The 19,537-nt window shown below is 35.7% G+C and overlaps 1 protein-coding gene across 4 annotated transcripts in view; it reads right to left on the bottom strand.

Annotated features, from left to right (window-relative positions):
- Positions 1 to 325: 325 nt before the first annotated feature.
- Positions 326 to 19,537, bottom strand: part of PHF3 (PHD finger protein 3) — a 98,867-nt gene continuing 79,655 nt past the window's right edge. For all 4 annotated transcript variants that reach the window (XM_036769454.1, XM_036769456.1, XM_036769455.1 and 1 more), the window contains 8 exons: positions 16,909 to 17,025; positions 15,219 to 15,350; positions 14,462 to 14,591; positions 11,974 to 12,169; positions 11,228 to 11,375; positions 7,828 to 7,917; positions 3,413 to 3,608; positions 326 to 3,184 (listed from right to left, as the gene is read on the bottom strand). In XM_036769454.1, coding sequence (XP_036625349.1) covers positions 1,056 to 3,184; positions 3,413 to 3,608; positions 7,828 to 7,917; positions 11,228 to 11,375; positions 11,974 to 12,169; positions 14,462 to 14,591; positions 15,219 to 15,350; positions 16,909 to 17,025 — 3,138 coding nt within the window. In that variant the 3' untranslated portion in view covers positions 326 to 1,055. The remainder of the gene's footprint in view (positions 3,185 to 3,412; positions 3,609 to 7,827; positions 7,918 to 11,227; positions 11,376 to 11,973; positions 12,170 to 14,461; positions 14,592 to 15,218; positions 15,351 to 16,908; positions 17,026 to 19,537) is intronic.

Here is a 19,537-nt window from a genome sequence, read left to right on the forward strand (position 1 = left end):
ACTGTTGTGATTTAAAATTATTTAATTTACACAAATTTGATTTACACACAACTTTTCAGGAATACAAGTATTATATAGAGCGAAGTATATCTGTACACCCTGGTAATATACAACTCTGACATTCACTCAGGGAAATGCTGCTTTTTAAAATGTCAACTGGGTATGAAAGAGGAAAAAAAAAACTACTCCTGGTTTTCCTTCTCTTTAACCAATGGATGAATATATGATGTATATTCAGCTCTATGTATCTGTTACAAGTATGTTTTAAGTGTAATTAAAACCTAGAAAAGCATCCTTTTACTGTTTTGAAATCAAACACACAAGATAGGTGAGAAAATTTTATCAGATTAAGAATCAAAATATCCCTTAAAATATTTACATTTTACAGTAAAAAGGATAGCAAAACACAAGATCATGTACAAGCTTAAGTATTCAAGTTTCTGAAGAGCCGAAAGGGAAAATAATGGTTTACTACAAAGCTGTAGTTTATGGCATTAAAAATGTCTTATTAAACAAGTGCAGTTTAAAGCAATAAATGTACTGCTCAGGCTTCCAAAGGCTTGTCAAAAAATGCTCAGCTATATTAGTATCTGATTAATAAAATTCAGTTTGGATTTTTAAACTCCTCTACAATCTTCCTTTAAAAACAGTGCAATTTTAAAACAAACTTACAGTGAACTTTGCCCTAAAGAAATAATCATCTTGAAGGACATTTATATGAGGCAGTATATTCCATATATAACCAAATTTACCAATTACAGAAGAAAACTAAAATTTCTAAGCCTTTATTGCATATTAATAAAAGAAATCTTTGAATATACAGCAATGTAAAACTTTTGAAAAATATTAAACTCCTACACCTAGGAATAGTTGGTATGATGTAAAGGATGACAAGCATTGGTACGTAGAGCTTTGTACCAAAACACGGACATTTCTGCAAAACACCAACACTGAATTTTAAAAAGATGGCACAATCCTAGCAGGCATTCTTACAAAATTTTAAGATGAACCATACAACAGTAATTTAAATGCGATTTTGAAATAGCCTGCATCTTTTACCTTTTGCTTTTAGCTCTGTCAGTGTGGTCCCTATCTTTGTGGTATCTGTCCCTGTCCTTTTCACTATGCCTACTTTTCTCCCGTTCTTTGTCCTTTTCGTGGTCTTCATTTTTAGGTTTATCTGGTTTTTTCTCTACATTCCTATTATCTCTGTTTGATTTTCCATCTGATCCTCGATCACTGTGTGATAGCCGTGACCTCTCTTGGTCTTTGTGCCCTTCTTCCCTGCTTTTCCTGTCTCTCTCTTTCTCTTGGTTTCTATCTCTACGTCTGTGTCTTTCAGATTCCTGCTCCCATTCTTTTTCATGTCTCTCTCTCTTTAAGTGGTGTGAGTCACTATAAAATCTCTGCTGGTCACCTTTCCCCCTGCTAAACGATCTATCCAACTGCTGTTGGTCTTGTCTGCCCCAGGGATCACTATGACGTCTCTCTGGTCTTCGACTATCTTTAACAGGATAAAAGTTTTGTGGACCTGAAAATCTTGATGCTTGTGCATGAGGGCCCATGAAATGTTGAGGTTGACCTGGTAAATGAACAACAGGTGGCCAAGGCATCATAGGATTCTGAGCAAAACCAAAGCCTGGCGGAGGAAGTAATGGAGGTGGCAAATGTGGAGGATATCCAAACATGCTTTGTGGGGGGAAGGCGGGGGGCCCTGGAAATGGAAAGCCAGGGGGACTAGATTTAGGATGCTGAAAGTTGTGTTGCTGTAGCCTAACAGGTGAAAAGTTTCCACCTGATCCTGGGCTCATGCTTTTTGAAGTAAAGTTGGTGGTTTTGGAATTAAATTCAGGCTGAGATGCGTTTCCTACTTCAAAATGAGATGAAGTTGTTGCTGCTGGTCCCCTTCGAAATGTGTGCACAGTTTCAATATTTTGCATTGAAGACTCATCCTGTAAATGTTTTGTCTCTTCTGCCTGAGAAGTATGTGCATTTTCTATTGAAGTTGCTGTCTGCTGATCCTCACACTTTGAATCGCTGCTCTGCTGAAAATGTGGGTCTTTTTCTACAGAAGTCTGTTTTTCCTCTAGATCTGTGGGCTGGGTTAATATCAATCCAGTATGCTCTTTGTCATGTGATTGACTAGGTATATTTTTTTTATCTTCATTTCGGCTACTATCCCCCTCTTTGCTGTCCAAAGTTATCTGCTGATTTCGCCCGGCTGCCTGCCTGGGATCCCTCTTAAGATTGATGAATTGCGGGGACCTTGATGCGTTAGCAGTCATATTTTCAGGACTTGTGCTTATGTTATCTCCATTTCCTTTTCCTCCATTAGACATGGTAGGAGAACTAGTATTCAAAGTCTTATTTTCTTGTGAAGCATTTTCTTGATCTTGTCTTTTGGATACTTGCTCTTTACCCTCTTCAGTTTCTTCATTCTGTGACTGAATAGACAAATTTGTTAAAAATGCTTCAGTAGAAACATCTGGTGGTTTTCCTTTGAGAGTGAGACCTGGCAAAGTTCCTGGTAACTGTAAAGAGGTTCCCACTACTGGTGTATCTTCTACCACTGCTGGATTGTCTGCAGATTTGGGTGGGTCATTCACTTTTGTCTTCATATCATCTGCTTCACCAATAGCTATGTCCAAAACACCTGTTTTTTCCTCTTTTGAGCTCATTTGTTCATTTATTAAAGGTATTTCTTCAGTAACAGTTGGTTCCACTGCTGGCTTAGTCTGTTCATGTACCTGACCAGTGGTACCTAAAAGGCTTTGAAGTATGTCATCCACCGGCAGTGGTTTATTTGCTAAGTCAAGAGTGGAAGGTTGATTTTCCCAGCCTATCAACACACCAGGAAGAAACCTTAGAGGTTTGGGAGGCTCTTGTTTGAGCAACTCCACTATAGGCTCCATTACAGCTGGAATTTCTTCCTGAGAAGCCTGCTGAAGCTTGTTTCTCTGTTTATGTAATACAGTTGTAAAAGAATTAAAAAAATCATTTTCTTCCTCTGGCTCTTCCTCATTAGAAATCTCGATTTTAATTTTTTTATCAGGGGGCAAGGTCATTGGGATACTTTCAGGAGTCTCATCTACATGACTAGAGCTACTACTAGCAGTAAACTGCCTCTTCATTTTCTGACGGATAATCAAGCCCAACAACAGATTAGGTCTATGTAGTTCAAGCCCTGTAAAAAATGAAAACACAAATTACTATAAACATTTCACAAATATTTCATTTCAGATAAAAAACTAACATATTTTACCTTTTTTGTTTTTGCATTTAATCTTTAATAAAAATTGTTTAAGTTGGCTTTAGGTACAATTTTACAGAAGGAAAAGACTATAAGAAAGAAGTTTGGCCAAAGGAAAATCCTTAATTTTAATCATAACTAATTATTAATCTGTATACCTACCAGGTCCATCAAAAGGCACAAGAGGGTGTGGAATTTTATCAGAGGCACCCAAAGGAATAAGGTACATATCTTTAACCTGCTTCATGTTATTAGCAGCTACACCATAGCGCTTTCTGCTACTGAAGTATGCAAACAATAATGTATAAGAAATTTGATCTTCTTCAGTCACTGGTGTAAAACGAACCACACAAATTTCCTGATAAGAAAAATAACAAATGTTTAGCCTAAATTAAAGTGATAGTTAAAATAATTCCATTTCATAAAGATTTTGTACATCTGATTTATCGTTTAAACATACATTTTAACTAGAACATTCTTCTTTTCCATATCCCTGTGGAGATGTTTAAGAATTATATCAATGCCTAATTTATCAAGCATTGTCAATAAATTAGGTGTTATACATAAGTGAATTTTCCAGATAATTCAAAGTTATGTACTTCAGATACTTAGCTTGAAAACATTTTAACTATCTTAGGTGGAGATTATTTAAATATATGTGTGTGTACACAAACACTTTTCACACTTTCCTAACTTTTTATCTGGCATAGTGGACAGAGAGCTGACTTCAGAGTCAGAAAAACTTTGAACGAATCATTTAATCATTCTGGGCCTCAGTTTCCTCATCTGTAAAATGTGGGAGCTGGTTTAATTGGCTTCTTCTGGTCCCTTCCAGCTCCCAGCTCTAAATTTATGAACTGAGTCCCACCTCTGACATATATTAGCTTCTGTTTAGGTAGAGGGAGTTGCCTCACAATTCCCAAAAACCAATTAAATCACAGGTTCAGACTCCTTCAACCCACCAGTGAAGCAAATTTTTACCTATTCTTGAAGACTCAAAGTCATCACCATAAATCACAATTTTAGTAATAGAAGGTACTTTTTAGAGATCATCTTCCAAGTCACAGAATCAGAGGTAGAAGGGACCTTGAGCCATCTATTCCAGTACAACACCTTCATTTTACAGATGAGTGAACTGAAGCAGGGAGAACAACTGCATTGTCCAAGGTCATAGAAAGTAGGTTTCAAAATTGGGTTTTCTGCCTACAAAGTCAATGTTGTTTCTACTCCACCATGATGCCTCCATTCATTCAATGTATGTATGTATATATGTATGTATGATGAAGAAAAATACTAAAGTCCTCAGGAATCACTAAATTATACAGGACTAATTGATTTTAAACCAAGAGCCAAGCTTTTGAATTCCTTGTGGCTGATAGGTTTCAAGTCATGGCTTTCATCAAAGAATTGTACACATGGAAGAGACCTTACATCCAGGCCAACTACCTTATATACATAAGCAAAAGTACCCAGAGAGATCAGGTCACCTGATGGCCAGTTTGGTGGTATTTCTGCAACAATGAGACACATTATTCCTTACTTTTACCTCTATCACAATGTTCTTTTATTCCCTCTTAACCTCCCCTCTTTCCCCCACCCAACAAGTTTAATTTGCTGGCTGTAATCTATTGTGGTTGTAAAGTGAGGCAAGTTCTATGAACACAGTTCGCTGACTGTGAAATCTCTTCTGGCTACTCTGATCTTTCTTTCTAGTTCTCAGCCATGTTCCAGAAAGATAAGTGTTACTTTGAATGGTGGTATAGCAATTATAACTTAATTCTAAGTGGGTTCTTTTTCATGTAGATTTGTCATTATGGCTGGGAGAACCCAATTTGAGGTATGACCCATAACAACACCCAGAAGTTATATATTAAAATTCACATACTAAATTAGAAACATTTTCAAAGTTTAGAACGAAGACATCAAGAAATATAGGGATCCTAATACTTCAGAATGTGAACTCATTTTTGGATATGACTTTTTAGAAAGTTTTTTCCTACATCAACCCTAAATTCACCCTTTTGTAATTTCCTCCTACTGCCTTGAAAAAAGTCTAACCTCTCTTTGACGTGACAGCCCTTCAAAAACTTAAGACAGTTATATCCCCAAAGATTTCTCTTTTTTAGGTTAAATACCCCCAATTCCTTGAACTGATACTCATTTATTACGTCCATAAGGAGTCCTGGTTCTCGCTCTCCAGTCTATAACATGCTTCCTAAAATGTGGCACCCACAAAATTTCAGACAGCCTGGCCAGTGAAGTACAACAGAATTGTTACCTCTCTAGTCCTGAAAGCTATGCCAATTAATGCAGCCCAAAGGACAAATTAGCTTTTTATCGGCTGCCCTATTGTACTGTAATGAAAGGTCTGTGACCTAAAATCCACAGATCTTTTCCTGAGGAACTACTGTCTAGTCATACCTTTATCATCATGTATTTACAAAATGGTTTACTGAATCCAAATGTTAGGACTTCATTTTCCTCCATTAAATTTCATGTTTCAGTCCAATATTCTAGTGTGTCAAGGTCTTTTGGGACTCTTCCTCCAAAATGTTAACCATTTCACCTACCTGTGTTTTGAACTACACTACTCTTCAAGCCCTTTTGTTTTCTGAATGTTATCAGAAACCCATTTTAGCTAATTTATATTTTTCTCCTTTAATAGTATAATGAATCTACGATCTTCTCAATGTGGATACTCTCTCAAACCATATAGATCACACCACATCAACGCCTTCTTGTCCTATGTAACTTTTGCCCAATTTTTTTCATAAACCTTCCATTCTAGAGGTTTCTTCTTGATCTTTTGACACTGCATGGATATTAATGGCTTTTATGGGCTCTCTCTCCATAGATGATCAGACCTATTCCTTTTCCAGGTATATATCTATCTGATGACACCCTTTATAACTTCCTGGTAATATTTTGATGCCTACTCAGGTCTGCATGTGCCTTGAATAAGCTTCACTGTTTTCAGAGATAATGGTATTCCACATATTGAAGCCATTTTAGAAGTAATACAAATGCAAGTCTTTGTTGCTTGAAGATGGGTGGTAGTTAGTAAAAATCCATGACAATTTCCTTAATGCAATCCATCCTTGCACAATTCCTACTATTCAACTCTGGGCCTAGCTCATTACCCATTTTCAATGTTTGTCCAAATTTATGGATGAACATTTTTATCGTTTACCTGTGTATCATAATCTGGACAGTGCTATTCTTCTTTTGGATTTCCCTGTGTATACAGTGAGACTAAACTCCTTTGAGAAATTATGGGCCTCAACTATGAGGCTCTGAATTATTCTCAAATTCAATGTGATCACCATATCATCTAGCAAAAGGAACATCTGGACGACCTTCATATCTATAAGGAATTGCTCTTCCATTTCTATCAAGAGTTCTTAATCTTTTTCATATTTCAGGGATTTATTTGGCAATCAGGTCTCTATGGCCTTCTTGGAATAAAGTTTTTGGTTTTTGAAAATTCAAATTAGGGAATGCAAAATTTCATTAAGAGGTTAATTAAAATAAAGATGCATTTTTACCTTCCCCTGACCCCCCAGTCACACATCCTGTAAGAACCCTCTCATTTGGATTCTATACTGAAAATCCTCCATGTCATAGGTGAACACATTTGGTGAGCATACATTTGCTTCTTTTAGGCCGGTGCAAACCATTTAGTGCTGATGTACATGGAAAATACCTTGCTGGCTAAGAACTCTTAAAGGAACTATTTTGATCCACTATATCATTTATATTTTCTCGTATAGCACCCACAGAAGTATTAAGATCTGAAGTGCTTCTCACTTAATGCATTAAGTCATGAAGAAACTTACAATAGGCATCAGGACAGATCTTTTCTGATTTTGTCTGTAAATGCCTTCAGAATAATTTGGTTTCAGTGAATACCTTGCCAGATTTTCGGTAAACTTGTTTTTCCCTTTTATTGCTTATCACTGTGTTATGAAGCATTCTGCTCATAATCTTCCACTGCCCTTTTTTGTTAGGTTCTACAAACAAACTTATATTCTAAACCTGTGATGCTTTGGCTGCCATATCTTTCCACCTGGCCAAGGAAATGAAGTATCTGCTGGCTGAGGCAGTTTCTAAGCTCTTTTGTTCTCCTCACTGTGACAGTTAATGCACACTACTATTTAACCTTAATATTCAGTTTCTCTTTAAGTAACAAAACTCTAAATTTAGAACCTTGTTTTTTATTTGGTAAAGTGTTTTTCCTGGTTTGTCTGAGCTAACACAGCAAGCTCACAGAATCAGAATTATAAGTCCCTTAGGATGAAACTAGCCCAATTTAATTCTTGACACATAACAAGGTTGGTATTTTTATAGTGGCATTCTCCACTCGGCTATCCAGAATAGAGTCATGTGGCTCTAGAAAAGAGTGAGATTGCTAGTATCCATCTTTCAACTCCACAAATGCATAGAGTTCACTTTTTCTGTTGCACATAGAGTACCCTTCCTATAGGGAACTTAAACATGCGTGCGCACACACACACACAAAGTGTGAAGTACAGCTCACATTTTATTTCCATGGTTGACAACATTAAAATGTACCTTACCTTCGTTCCTGAAGCTTTTATTTTCTCCACGTAATCCCAAACAGTTTGAGGTGATATCCTGCCACCTACTTGAATACTATCTGGTAGATCCTGTTGTAAAGGAACCAGAAGACAGTAAAGATCAAATATTCTTCCAATAAGATTTATACAAGAAAGCAATTTATGAATCAGGTGCTTACATGTACCTTGAATTATATATTAAATTTTTTTAGTTGGTGTACTGGGAAATCTAGTTAATGGATTGTTTTTTCCTGTAGATTAAGTAATACCTATGAAGCTTATACTCAGTTTGAATGGAAAAGTGGAGTACTGTAAAGCAACTACATGGAAATGATTGACAGAAAAAAAAAGTAAATATATTCTAAATCAAAGGAGTCTCATAAATTCATCTGGAAAGGAAACCTATTTAATATGGCCTGGATCAAAGGTTCATTTTCTAATAAATACAACTTTCCTGATAGATGGAATACGTTAACACACAGAATCTTTATAAAAAATATTAGTGCATTTAACCTGATTTTTACATTTAATATCTCCATCTTTACTTCCTTTCACTCACACAAGTCCAATGATTCATTTCCTTCCTATACTTTCATGTATTTAAGCAGACTGCCACAGCAACCATGGTTTATTCAGTGTGACTACCTTACACTCAATTCACTACCTATACACTCAATTCCAAGGTCTCTACCTGCTGAGTAGGGCAAACAAAGACTACACTAGCAAGCATAAACTCAGTGTGCTCTAGATTTATGTATTTCTAGGCAAATGAACTGAATTAAACTAAGTAAATATGGGGAAACCAAGGCACTGAGGAATATAACATCATACAATTTTTTATAATAGAGGTGAAAATGAAATCTGACAAACCTCACTTTCAATTCACCATCTTTTAAATAAATATTCTTTCCATAATTCTATTTAATATAACCACCTTTTCTCTTATGCACTCTTACTTTCTTCTTTAGTATTTGAAAAGCAGAACTTCCAACTTTTCCCCCATTTTGGTCAATTCTACTATATCTTGATTTTAAGTCCTTCTGCAATTTAATAAACTTTAAAACTTTTATACATATCCTTTCAACTAGTTTTCATTTCATGCCCCTCTTTGCTCCTGCTCATTATCTTCTCTTAACTCTGTGAAAGTCAGCTTGAGTTCTGTAAATACATAAAAGTCACAGCAGGCATCAGATATTCAAAGGAAACTCCCAGTTCTCTCCATCTAGTACCAATGAACATGAGAAGTGAGGAAAATTGTAGCTTGCTGGCATACAATTTTAATTTGAAGTTAGAATTTTAAAGTTGGAGATATAATGCAAATTCTTTTTTTTTTTCCCTAATTCTGTGCTATAGAAAGGCACCTTACAAAATTTTGAAAAGGAAAAGAAAAGCACCTTATAAGCAAGACTCCCAACATACTCTAAAACAAAATCTGAATGCCTTTAAAACTTTTATGGCACCATTCTCCAAGATTTCATGAATCCTTTCTCCTTGCCAAAAGCAAGTACTTGGCATGTGTGATTGAGTCTTTCAATCTCCCAGCTCAATCAGTCCTCCTTTCTCCTCTTCAATTCCCTTTTCCTGTGCTGGCTCTTTCTCTTCCTCCAAGTCTTCCCCTAGCTTAAAAAAATGTATCTCCTTCGTCCTACTACCTCCTTAAACTATTGGTTTATATTCACCCCCTGACCTTCACTACTAAACCTCTATTAAGAGTTACATATACTTGCTGAGTTCCACTTCCCCTCAACCTTCTGAAACCTAGCTTCTTTCCTGACTACCCTACTTCCCAGGTTCAATTACCTCACCTTTGGCCAAATGACTAACAAATCTAATTCTCTTAACTCAATCTCTCCAACATTTAAAACTGTCTGCTGTCCCTCCTCTAATTAATTCCATGCTGTTTTTGTTGTTCAGTTGTTCATGTCTAACTTTTGTGACCCCATTTGGAATTTTCTTGGCAAAGACATGAGTGGTTTGCCACTTCCTTCTCCAAACTTTGCAGATGAGGAATTGAGGCAAACAGGGTTAAGTGACTTTGCCCAGGATCACACAGCTAGCAAATCTCTGAGGTCAAACTTGAACTCAGGAAGACGAGTCTTCCTGATTTCAGCGTCAGCACTGCATCCACTGCACCACCTAGCTACCCCAATTCAGTCCATACAGTTGCTAAAATAAATACACAGGCCTGACCATGTTATTCCACCAATTAAATCCCTTCAGTTATTCCCAATTATTTATATGACAAAATAAAAATTCTTTATAGCCTAGGGTTTAAGGCTTTTCACAATTTGGTCACATCATACACTTCAAGTCTTATTTCACACCACCCACCTCCATATTGCCAACTGCTGAAATCCTTTTCTTCTTTCAAAATCTAGCTGCGGTGCTACCTCCTTCCAGAAGCTGTCCCCCATCTCTGTGCCAACCATGAAAGTGATCTTTCCCCCTCCTCAAATTTTTTGACAGCACTATGTCTAAACTTCTTTGACTTACTACATTTTATATTTCATCATACTCAAATACGCATCATATTCCCTCTGTTAAAGAGTAAGCTCCTTGAGGGTTAGGTCATATCATTTTTCATCTTTGTCTCTTACTGTCTTACACAATGCTTTTTGGATTGAATTTGCTCTTCTAATAACGGGAATTTTTTTAAAGGTATTCATTACTAATATACATTCTTTGGCCTCAAATCTAAGACACAGGCAGTGATGATTTACTAATACACATAATGGACAGGCATAACTGAAGGTGTATTATGTATAGCAACAAAAATTAAATCACTGGTTATGTCGCCTTTGCTCACATGCACACACAAAAAGCTGTATATTAAGCTCAAGGCCAACAAATGCCTCGTGATGGTTTCCCTATTTTCTAGTTTCTTAAACAAAATAGTGAAACTATACTTAATTATAAATAATTTTTCCCTAAGAAAATGAAGATTTTCTCCAAATCTGTGTTCTAGTATGTGATTCTTGGTTTCTCAGACAATGAAGAGATACAGTGAAAAGCGCAACCTGAATGACCTCCAACAAGTGACTCAACTTGTTTCATCTTCTTTAAAATGAGGAGGTTAGAAAAGATAATCTCTAAAATCCCTTTAAATTCCTAGACAAATGAGATAAGTAATAAAAAGGAACTAAAAGTAAGATCCAGTTCAGTCGAGTCTAGGTTCTTCTGATTTGGATAACTTTAATAGGAAAATGTACTTCACAATGATCATATTTTAATCTGACACTTCACCATTACAGTGTTTATTGTAACTCTGCTCCATTTCCCAAAGTAACATTAAGATAGCCTAAATTCAAATCTGTATTATAATTAAGCCTTTAAAAAAATGAATTTTGCTTCACTTTAAAAAAAAATGGACTCTGAACAATAACCCAGAAATTTATAGTACCTCTGTTAAATATTCAGGTGATCCAGACACAGGATAGGCTTTGATAACAAACTTTGCTACAGAAGGCATATTGATAAAACCCTTCCAAATAAAGTTCAATCGAGCCAAGAAAGTAGATTCAACTTCAACAGCACCAGGCATCTCAGGACTAGGGAAAAAAAAAAAATCACATGAAGAATAGGATTCAGATAGTGTAATATTAAACAATGTTTCTATTTGATCATCTGAGACCATCATTTGAGTTTATTTCTTTAACTCCTCTTTATATATCATTTTGATTAAAAGTTATAAATTTTTATTTCACAAATTGACACTGATAACACTTTAATTATTCTCTTTTTTGCCTATTATGACTAAAGTCCAAGAAAGCAAGCAGCTTTTCTTGTTAGTGACCTGTCATTTTTGGACCATCACAATTAGTCATTTAAGATTCATGGCTCAGTTTATTCATGCATGCAAATGCCTTCTCTAAGAGTGTTATTTCCTCCCTTATGTTTACGGCCACTATCAGACAACAAAAAGGAAAATCTAATTTTTTCAAGGTGTATTAATGAAATGATCCTAAGAAATTTGTAAAGACTCCAAAGGTAATTTGACAGAAATCTTTTTTCCCCTTAATTAAGGCTGAGTGTTTTGTTATTCATCAGTATGATCATGCAGGAAAAAAAAAATCTCTCAACCTTAAGTTTTCTCATCTGCAAAATTAATTAAACTTAATGATCTAATATTCCAAGGGGGAAATTTACCGAGGAGCAGGAGAAAATGTAGACTTTGGAGATTCTTGTTTCTCTTCTTCGAAGAATTCTGAAGACAAAATATTTGATGTTGAAGACAATGCATCAGCTATATTTTCTGCTTCGTTGTCTGAATGTTTTCGAGCTACACCAACAGCCACCTTCACCTTTTTGGGAGAAAGGTCATCAGCAGGTGGTGCCATTCGACCTAGAGACACCCAAAAAGGAATAAAACTTATTTCTAAAATAACTTTTATACTTTATTCACATTTGGTTTTAGTTTTAGCCAGTGATCTTGTGGCAACCTTTAATCACCATGTTTTTGCCTCTATTAACTCTGAAAAAACACAGATAATTAAAGGATTGACACCTGATTCCTCAATGGGAAACATACTGAAAATAAAGGATACTAGTGTATGGTGGGGTGGGAATGAGAGAGGGAAGAGAGACAGTAATTGGGGAAGACTTCTTAAGGAGCTAGGTCCTCCACCCTTTATGGCTGCTGAAAGTGTCAATATCATAGTACTGGAATGCTGACTATGAGCTACAAGGTCCTCACTATAGCTGTTGAATGAAAGCAATCTTGAGAAAATACAAGAAAGAAATCCCAGATCCTGTAACTTCTATTATGTGATATTTTAGTGAACTGGCTTTATCATAACATCTAAAAATAAAGATTTTTATATCATAAATGTTTTATAGATACAGAAAATTAGACAAAGTTCAGCAATCCTGGGGCTACAGAACTATATAACAAAATAGGATCTTGATATTCCTTCACTGTTTGGAAGTAATTTTAAAGCTACATTAAAACGAGTCCTTTTCTTCCTACTATCATGTAAAACTGCAATTAATTACTATGGAAGCACATGAACTCTAACTCCAAATTAGAAAGAATGTGTTTAAAATGAATGTTCAGAGTTACAAGGGGCCTTGATCACCAAATCCAATTCCTTCATTTTACACAAAGGAACTGAGACCCAAAGAGGTACAGAGATTAGTCTAAAAAAGTACTAGGTAGCTGAGCCAGGATTGAAATTCATGCCCTCTGACTGCCTGCTAAATACGTATACAAACATACTAAAAAAATTAGAAAAATTATGAAAATTATATTAATGTATGTTTCAATGTTAAGGTTTTAAATGTTAAGTTACACTTGAAAATTTTATTCAATCATTTTAGTATTTAAGTCTTCTCATCTACTCTTTTTTATTGTCTTCCTAAAATATCAAGAATATTCTAAAATAGCAAATAAAAAATTTTCCATCATTTTCCCAAAGCAAACCTATATTCCTACCATATGATTCTGAATAAAGCATTTCAAATATTATATTAACAATACTAAGTACTGTTGCTTAAGAATTTTTTCTAAACATCCAAAATACCAGACAAGCCCTTCACCCTTATTACTATTAGTCTTTCCCATAGCCAAATATCTATTCATTGCTTTAGCACTAACAAAACAATGGTTTCCTTTGTACTTGTGCACTATCCCTAATGGAGCACACAAAATGGAATAATTTTTATCTGTTCCTTAATAAAGCACAAAATAACAAATAAATTCAATATAGATAAGGCAAGGCTATCAGACAGATTACAATTTCCAACTTGTCTTTAGCCTCAAAGCAACACAGCAGTAATAAAGAAAACACACAAGTATCTCATTCTAATGCTCTATTCAGTCATGATGCTACTGATATTACCTATTGCTACCAGTTTTCTTAGTGTTTGACGTGGACACCAAAGCCTTAAGATCAACTCTCATTTTAGTGATTAGGTGCCCTCCTCACCCCCTCCCCAAAAAAAGTTCTACAAACTATACCTCTAAGTCCATGTGTGAATTACAAGAATTTGCTACTGGCCCCCAAACGGAAAAATAATGGCAAGACAGTCAAAATACTTGAGTTTGAATTCTGAATTTGCCACTTACTTAACTAGCTATGGAAAAGTCACTCAACCTCTTTAAGATTCCATTTCCTAATCTATAAAATGAGAATAATGCTGCTTAGCACTAAATGAATCAACAAGCATTTATTAAGTACCTATTAAGCCAGGCAACGTGCTATGTACTGGGGATATGAATACAAAAAATGAAACAATTCCTACTAACAAAGAGCTTATATTCTATGGTGGAAAAAACAAGTGCATATCTAAGTATACACAATATATACAAAGAGATGAGTTAAGTACAAATAAATGCAAAGTAGTTAAATTAGCAGTTAGGGTAATAGTAAAGGTTTTATGTAGACAGTGGTACTTGCGTTCTGACTTAGAGGAAGAGGAAAACATGAGGTTGTATTATGTTTCAAAAAAGATAAATATAAAGCACATGGTAAAGTATAAGACACTATGTAGATATTGGCTGTTGTCATTTTTTGTTTTATATGGCTCTGAACAATGCAACAGCAACCAACACAGCAAGCACTATAATATTCTTCTACTAACTGTGATTTCATTATAATCTTCACATAGATAAGACATTTCACATTTTTAAAATTACCTATACATATCTTGCAATTAAGATCAAAAAGATGATTTTTATGTTGGCTTGTGGTATCTTTAGACAAAGAATCAGCCTCTTCTTTTTCTAAATCTTCTACTTTCTCCACAGACTTAGTAGTAGTAGATTCCTAAGAAAAATGACAGCAAAACCAGCTTTATTACATACTACTGTGCCTTCAGGGACTAAAATCATGCAGAACTTCTCAGTACTTTTTCCTAGATAATTTTTTCTTCTAACCTTGTCCACAATGCCCCAAAATTTACAGAACTAGAAATGCTGCTACAAGGATTTTCTTAACTACTCACAGGTTTTGAGGTTAAATTTAATTAGTTAAGGGACATTTATTTAAAATTATTTAGAATATTTTGTTCAGAAGATAAAGACGTTGTCATCCACAATTATTTATTCTTCAATGACTCTAAATTACAACTACATTTAAAAAAATACACAAATGGAAGAATTCCTAATCTGAACTGGTAGAGGTATTTTCCTGATAAAATAACAAGTCCAGAGAAAAACTGTAGTACAAATGTAAACTTCTCTTCAACTAAACTTGATGAAGGAATTTTTTAAAAAGCCTCTATATAAGAAACAAAACTAAGCTACTAAAATGGCTCATATACAGTTTGTAGCGCAAGAAGTTAGTTTTCGATTTCAATTCTATTTCAATTTTTTATTCATAACCATATTCTGACTATTCTAAAATTAACTGTTATGTCTTAGATGTTAGAAAGCAGGAGATATTTGTTATTACCTGCATTTCCATGGTTTCTTCTTGTTCTTTCATTGGAGCGTCACTTTCAATTTCTATTTCACCTTTGTGAGTAATTTTTGTGATTGGACGCCTTTCAACTTCCCTCTGTTCTTTTTCAATCATCTCAATGGTCTGCAAATTAAGTGTTTTTCTATGTAAATACTTTAATTTTCATTGCATAAACAAACCACAAAATTATCAACTTAGACAATTAGAGAAAGGAAGATAAATCATGGAAATGATTTCTTTGCTTTTCAAAGGTAAATGGAAAGAGATTCTAGAACAAATAATTATTTCCTAAATGTTATCCATCATTCAGAATTCTCAAAAAGAAAAAAATTGTAAGAACAAAAATAGAAACTCAAATGCGGGTTCAATCATGTTTTTAAGTGAATTGGCAAAGGAGTAAGGTAGAATATAAAATGATATTCAAATTGAGATGGTGTTTTATGTTTACAATTTGTTTTCAAGTTTCAAATTTGGGGTTAAAAGACACAGCTGATATGATCTCAGCTCATTGTATTAGTGTCCCAGCAAAGTTAGAAACTCACTGAATTCTCAAAAATCCAAAAGAGCTACTACACATCTACCCTAAATTAAAGTGCTCAGTACAAATTAAAATTAACTGTAGAAACCTAGATGACAAGAGGTGAAGAGGTAAGAGGAGATAAGCAAGGGAGAGGGACTTCAATGAGTAACCCTACCCCAACAGCCAACATTGTCTCCCCTCCTCCCCCAAGAAGTTACAGGATGGGAAGACAGAAGGGAAGATGAAGTAAAAAACTGAATACTAACTTTTCTCTCCCCTCCCTTTCACTACATTAATGTTGTAACCAAGGATCAAGCAATACCTGCTTCCTTGTTTTTTTTATTCCATACATTTTATTTTAACAAGTATAACATATTCAACTTAATGCAAAAAATAAAGTACTCAGTTAAGCTGCAAGTCAAATGGAAGCTACCTTCACATGTAGATTGCTCTTTACCTACCTTTGGGTGCAAGACTATTTATGATCTTAAATACATCAAAAGTCCTATGATGGTAGCCATTACTAGCATATCAATGTGGAATAAAATTTGTAAATGTTTGTGGACTGTGGTTGTTATTTTTTGGGGGTGGGGGGCGGTGGTGGTGAGGATATGAGAGAAGATATTTAAGGTAAAGCATTTTTCCTGATTTTATGCTCCAAAGAGGACAGAATAACTATGATAATGGGTGTTCTACCCTTCAGAATTGGCACTGGGTCAACTTTTTAAAAGAGGTATATACATGATGACTGGGGGAACAGTGCTAGCTGTGGGTAAAAACATGCATAAACTACAATCTTTACAATTCTGTTTCTACAATACTTTAGAATAGTTAATACTTCAAGGCCTTTGTTATGGAAACATTAGAAAATGAGAGTGCATGGGCTACAGCTGGGCAGGGCCATAGGAAGAGCATAGAGAACAGGGGAGAAAATATTAGTAAATTTGGTAACTGAAGAATTGGAGGATGAATGAAGAAAAAACTCTGCACAGCAGGAAATGAGAATAGGTACAGTTCCAGGATTTAAGGAAACAGATTTTTTTAAGTAGCAGGGAAGAATGTGGAACAATGAGCCAAAGAATAGGAACAGAGTCCTGCCACATTTAATAGCTTAAAAATATGGGTGTTTACACACATTTACATCTATACATGTAATCTTACGTGTCTGTTTTCTCTTCGTCTCCAGGCAGCTAATTCTTTAGAAGCTAGTTCTTCAGGACTCATTCTTATGAGATGATCAGGTGTTACCTCTCCTTTCAGTACTTTTTTAAATAAAATCTAGAAGTATAAGAATGGACAAAAATTAAAAAGGAAATAGCAACTCCAAGAGGGAAATTCATAATAAATATATTGTTTAACATTCTTGGTACTTCAAAGAAAATAAAAGTTTTGCCCTAAGGGAACTTTACAAATTGTTACAGAAGTACCTACTGCAAATGTTGGATAAAGCTATCATGTGCCTTATAAATTTGTGCTTTTATTAAAATTACAATCAATACAAAAGACAATATATTTCCATTTGCACTCCCAGCTTAACTCACTCTTCAAACTGTTCTCACTTCTGACCAGCAGCTTTGCTAACCTCGAGATATTGTCATCCTAGGGCCAGCTCTCTTTCATTGCTTAGTCTCTGACCAGGATCACCATTTTAGGAGGAACCCTAACAAGGTACACTTCATTTCTAGTCCAATTTATCTTTAGAGAACTGTACCTCTTTATCTATGGACCTGCCCGCCTCCCACCCCTTCCCCACTACCTTCCTTCCTCCTATCATTACCTCTTTCCTCCCCTTTTTTTTGTTTTCCTCTATTGAATGTAAAATCCACGAAAGAAGGGACTGTTTCCTTGCACTCATATCACCAGGATTTAGCATAATGCATGGCACACAGTAAGAGTTTAATAAATTTTAATTCTCTCCTTCATAATCAAATTTGTTCTAATAGCAAAAACTGGCATTTATATGGTGCTTTTTAAAGTGCGAAGAATATTTTATAAGCATTATCTCATTTGTGCCACACAATTCCTTCATTTACTAAGAGTAACATTATCTTTCTTTTACAAATGAAGATAATGAGTCTCAGAAAGGTTAAATGACTTGCCCCAAATCACACAGAAACTTAGTATGACACGAGAATTTAAACCCAGATCTTTTTAGTTCCAAATCTGACACTATTTAACGTCTTACTGAAAAAGCAGCAAACAATGGGAAGGAGATAGAAGATACTTATAAAACTACCAGAAGACATTCAAGAATGCAGTTGTGTACCTCAAGGCAGTGACTAGAGACACCCCAAAAAGAAAAAGAAATTTGAAGGAAAAAAATAGGTTTTCTTTAGGAAAGAGCAATAAGTGAAAGAGAAGCTTAAGAAGCACAGTTTAATAGAAGAATGGCTGGCAGAATGGTATCATTAAGTTGAACTGATACAAGCCAACTAACAGGAGCTAGAAGGCTCATAGGCCACAGAATCAGAGCCTGGCCTAAAGTTTCTATTAAGGCTCTCATCCCCCTCAGAGCCTGAAGGTTCTCCCTGCCTGGCACCTGGGCCCATTTGTGGGGGCCTAGCTTGCCCTTAAAGAAGGAATTAGGACCCAGGAAGGCCTCTTCTTCCTTCTACTCCCTTTTGCTTATACCTGGAAAAGATCCCAGATGTTGGGGATTCTGTCCTTGCTTCATCATTTTTCCTTCCAGACATGTATAGAGGCCAAAAAGGATTATTTCTTGGATGGGCCAGTTTGCAATATATTTGTCCCCAGGATATATGAAACTGTGAGCCCTTCAGCAAGAAGAGTATAAAAGCAGTTTGGGGGGCTTTGGAAGGGAGCCCTTTAGACCGCAACTAATCTCCCTGCCAATTGCTTTTAACCTTCTTGGTGGCTTTCATCTGTTTTTATTCTCCTGAAATGCTTTTTAATTAACTTCAGAATTGCTTCTACAGGAGAGTGCTACACTAGACTACTTACTTGAACTTTGAGTTCTGAATGATCAATTGCAGCAGAACATCCAAGATGACTATGAAGTCTTTTGGCTAAAATTTTCTGCTTCTACATCTTTGATTGAACCTGAGAAAAATCCCAGAGGATGGATTCTACGACTCTGCTCTGGCTCCCTTCTAGGGATAATTTTCTTTCTTGAGAAAGAAAGGAAAGGACCTAAAGACTTGGGGTTCTGCTACTGTATTGGTCCTCCTGCCTAAACATTGGTGAGCCTAGAATCTGAGGCCTTCCACGGGCTCTTAGCTTGTCCTCTAGCCCCTGGGCTGCTGAGGAAAGTAGAGCCTAATAGCTGGGGCCTTTTTAGGCTCTCTTGCCTCGCCTCCCCTTCCCCCCCTCCCCGAAAGACAGCAGTTAACAGCCTGGCAGTTCTGTTCCTCTATTGGCCCTCTTTCTTTCTGGACAAGTCTTGATTTTGGTATTCCCCAGCTTGCTATTCTCAGGTCTATTTCAATTCTTCACCTGCACAAGGCTTCTGAAGCTAAGGATAAAAGCGAGAGTGGGTAACTGAAGGGAGTGAAATAGAGGGATGGATAACCTAGTTCTTTCTCTCTTCTGTCACCTTATCCCAAGAAGGGAAAAGCAGGAAAGGACTGTCCTCCTGTCTAGGCTTTTCCAGTCTGTGGGCTGCAAGGCAACAACATATAACAAATATTTGTTGAATTCAATTATTCAATTACATGTACTGTTCATAATGATGAATAATGATAAAAACAGTACAGAAGAATGGAGATTCTACAAACATTTAGGTGCATATCTTATGCAAAGCATGGTGCTTTGTGCTAAGAAAGATACAAAG

This window comes from Trichosurus vulpecula, chromosome 7 (genome assembly GCF_011100635.1).
Source record: "Trichosurus vulpecula isolate mTriVul1 chromosome 7, mTriVul1.pri, whole genome shotgun sequence".
NCBI classification, from domain to species: Eukaryota; Metazoa; Chordata; class Mammalia; order Diprotodontia; family Phalangeridae; genus Trichosurus; species Trichosurus vulpecula.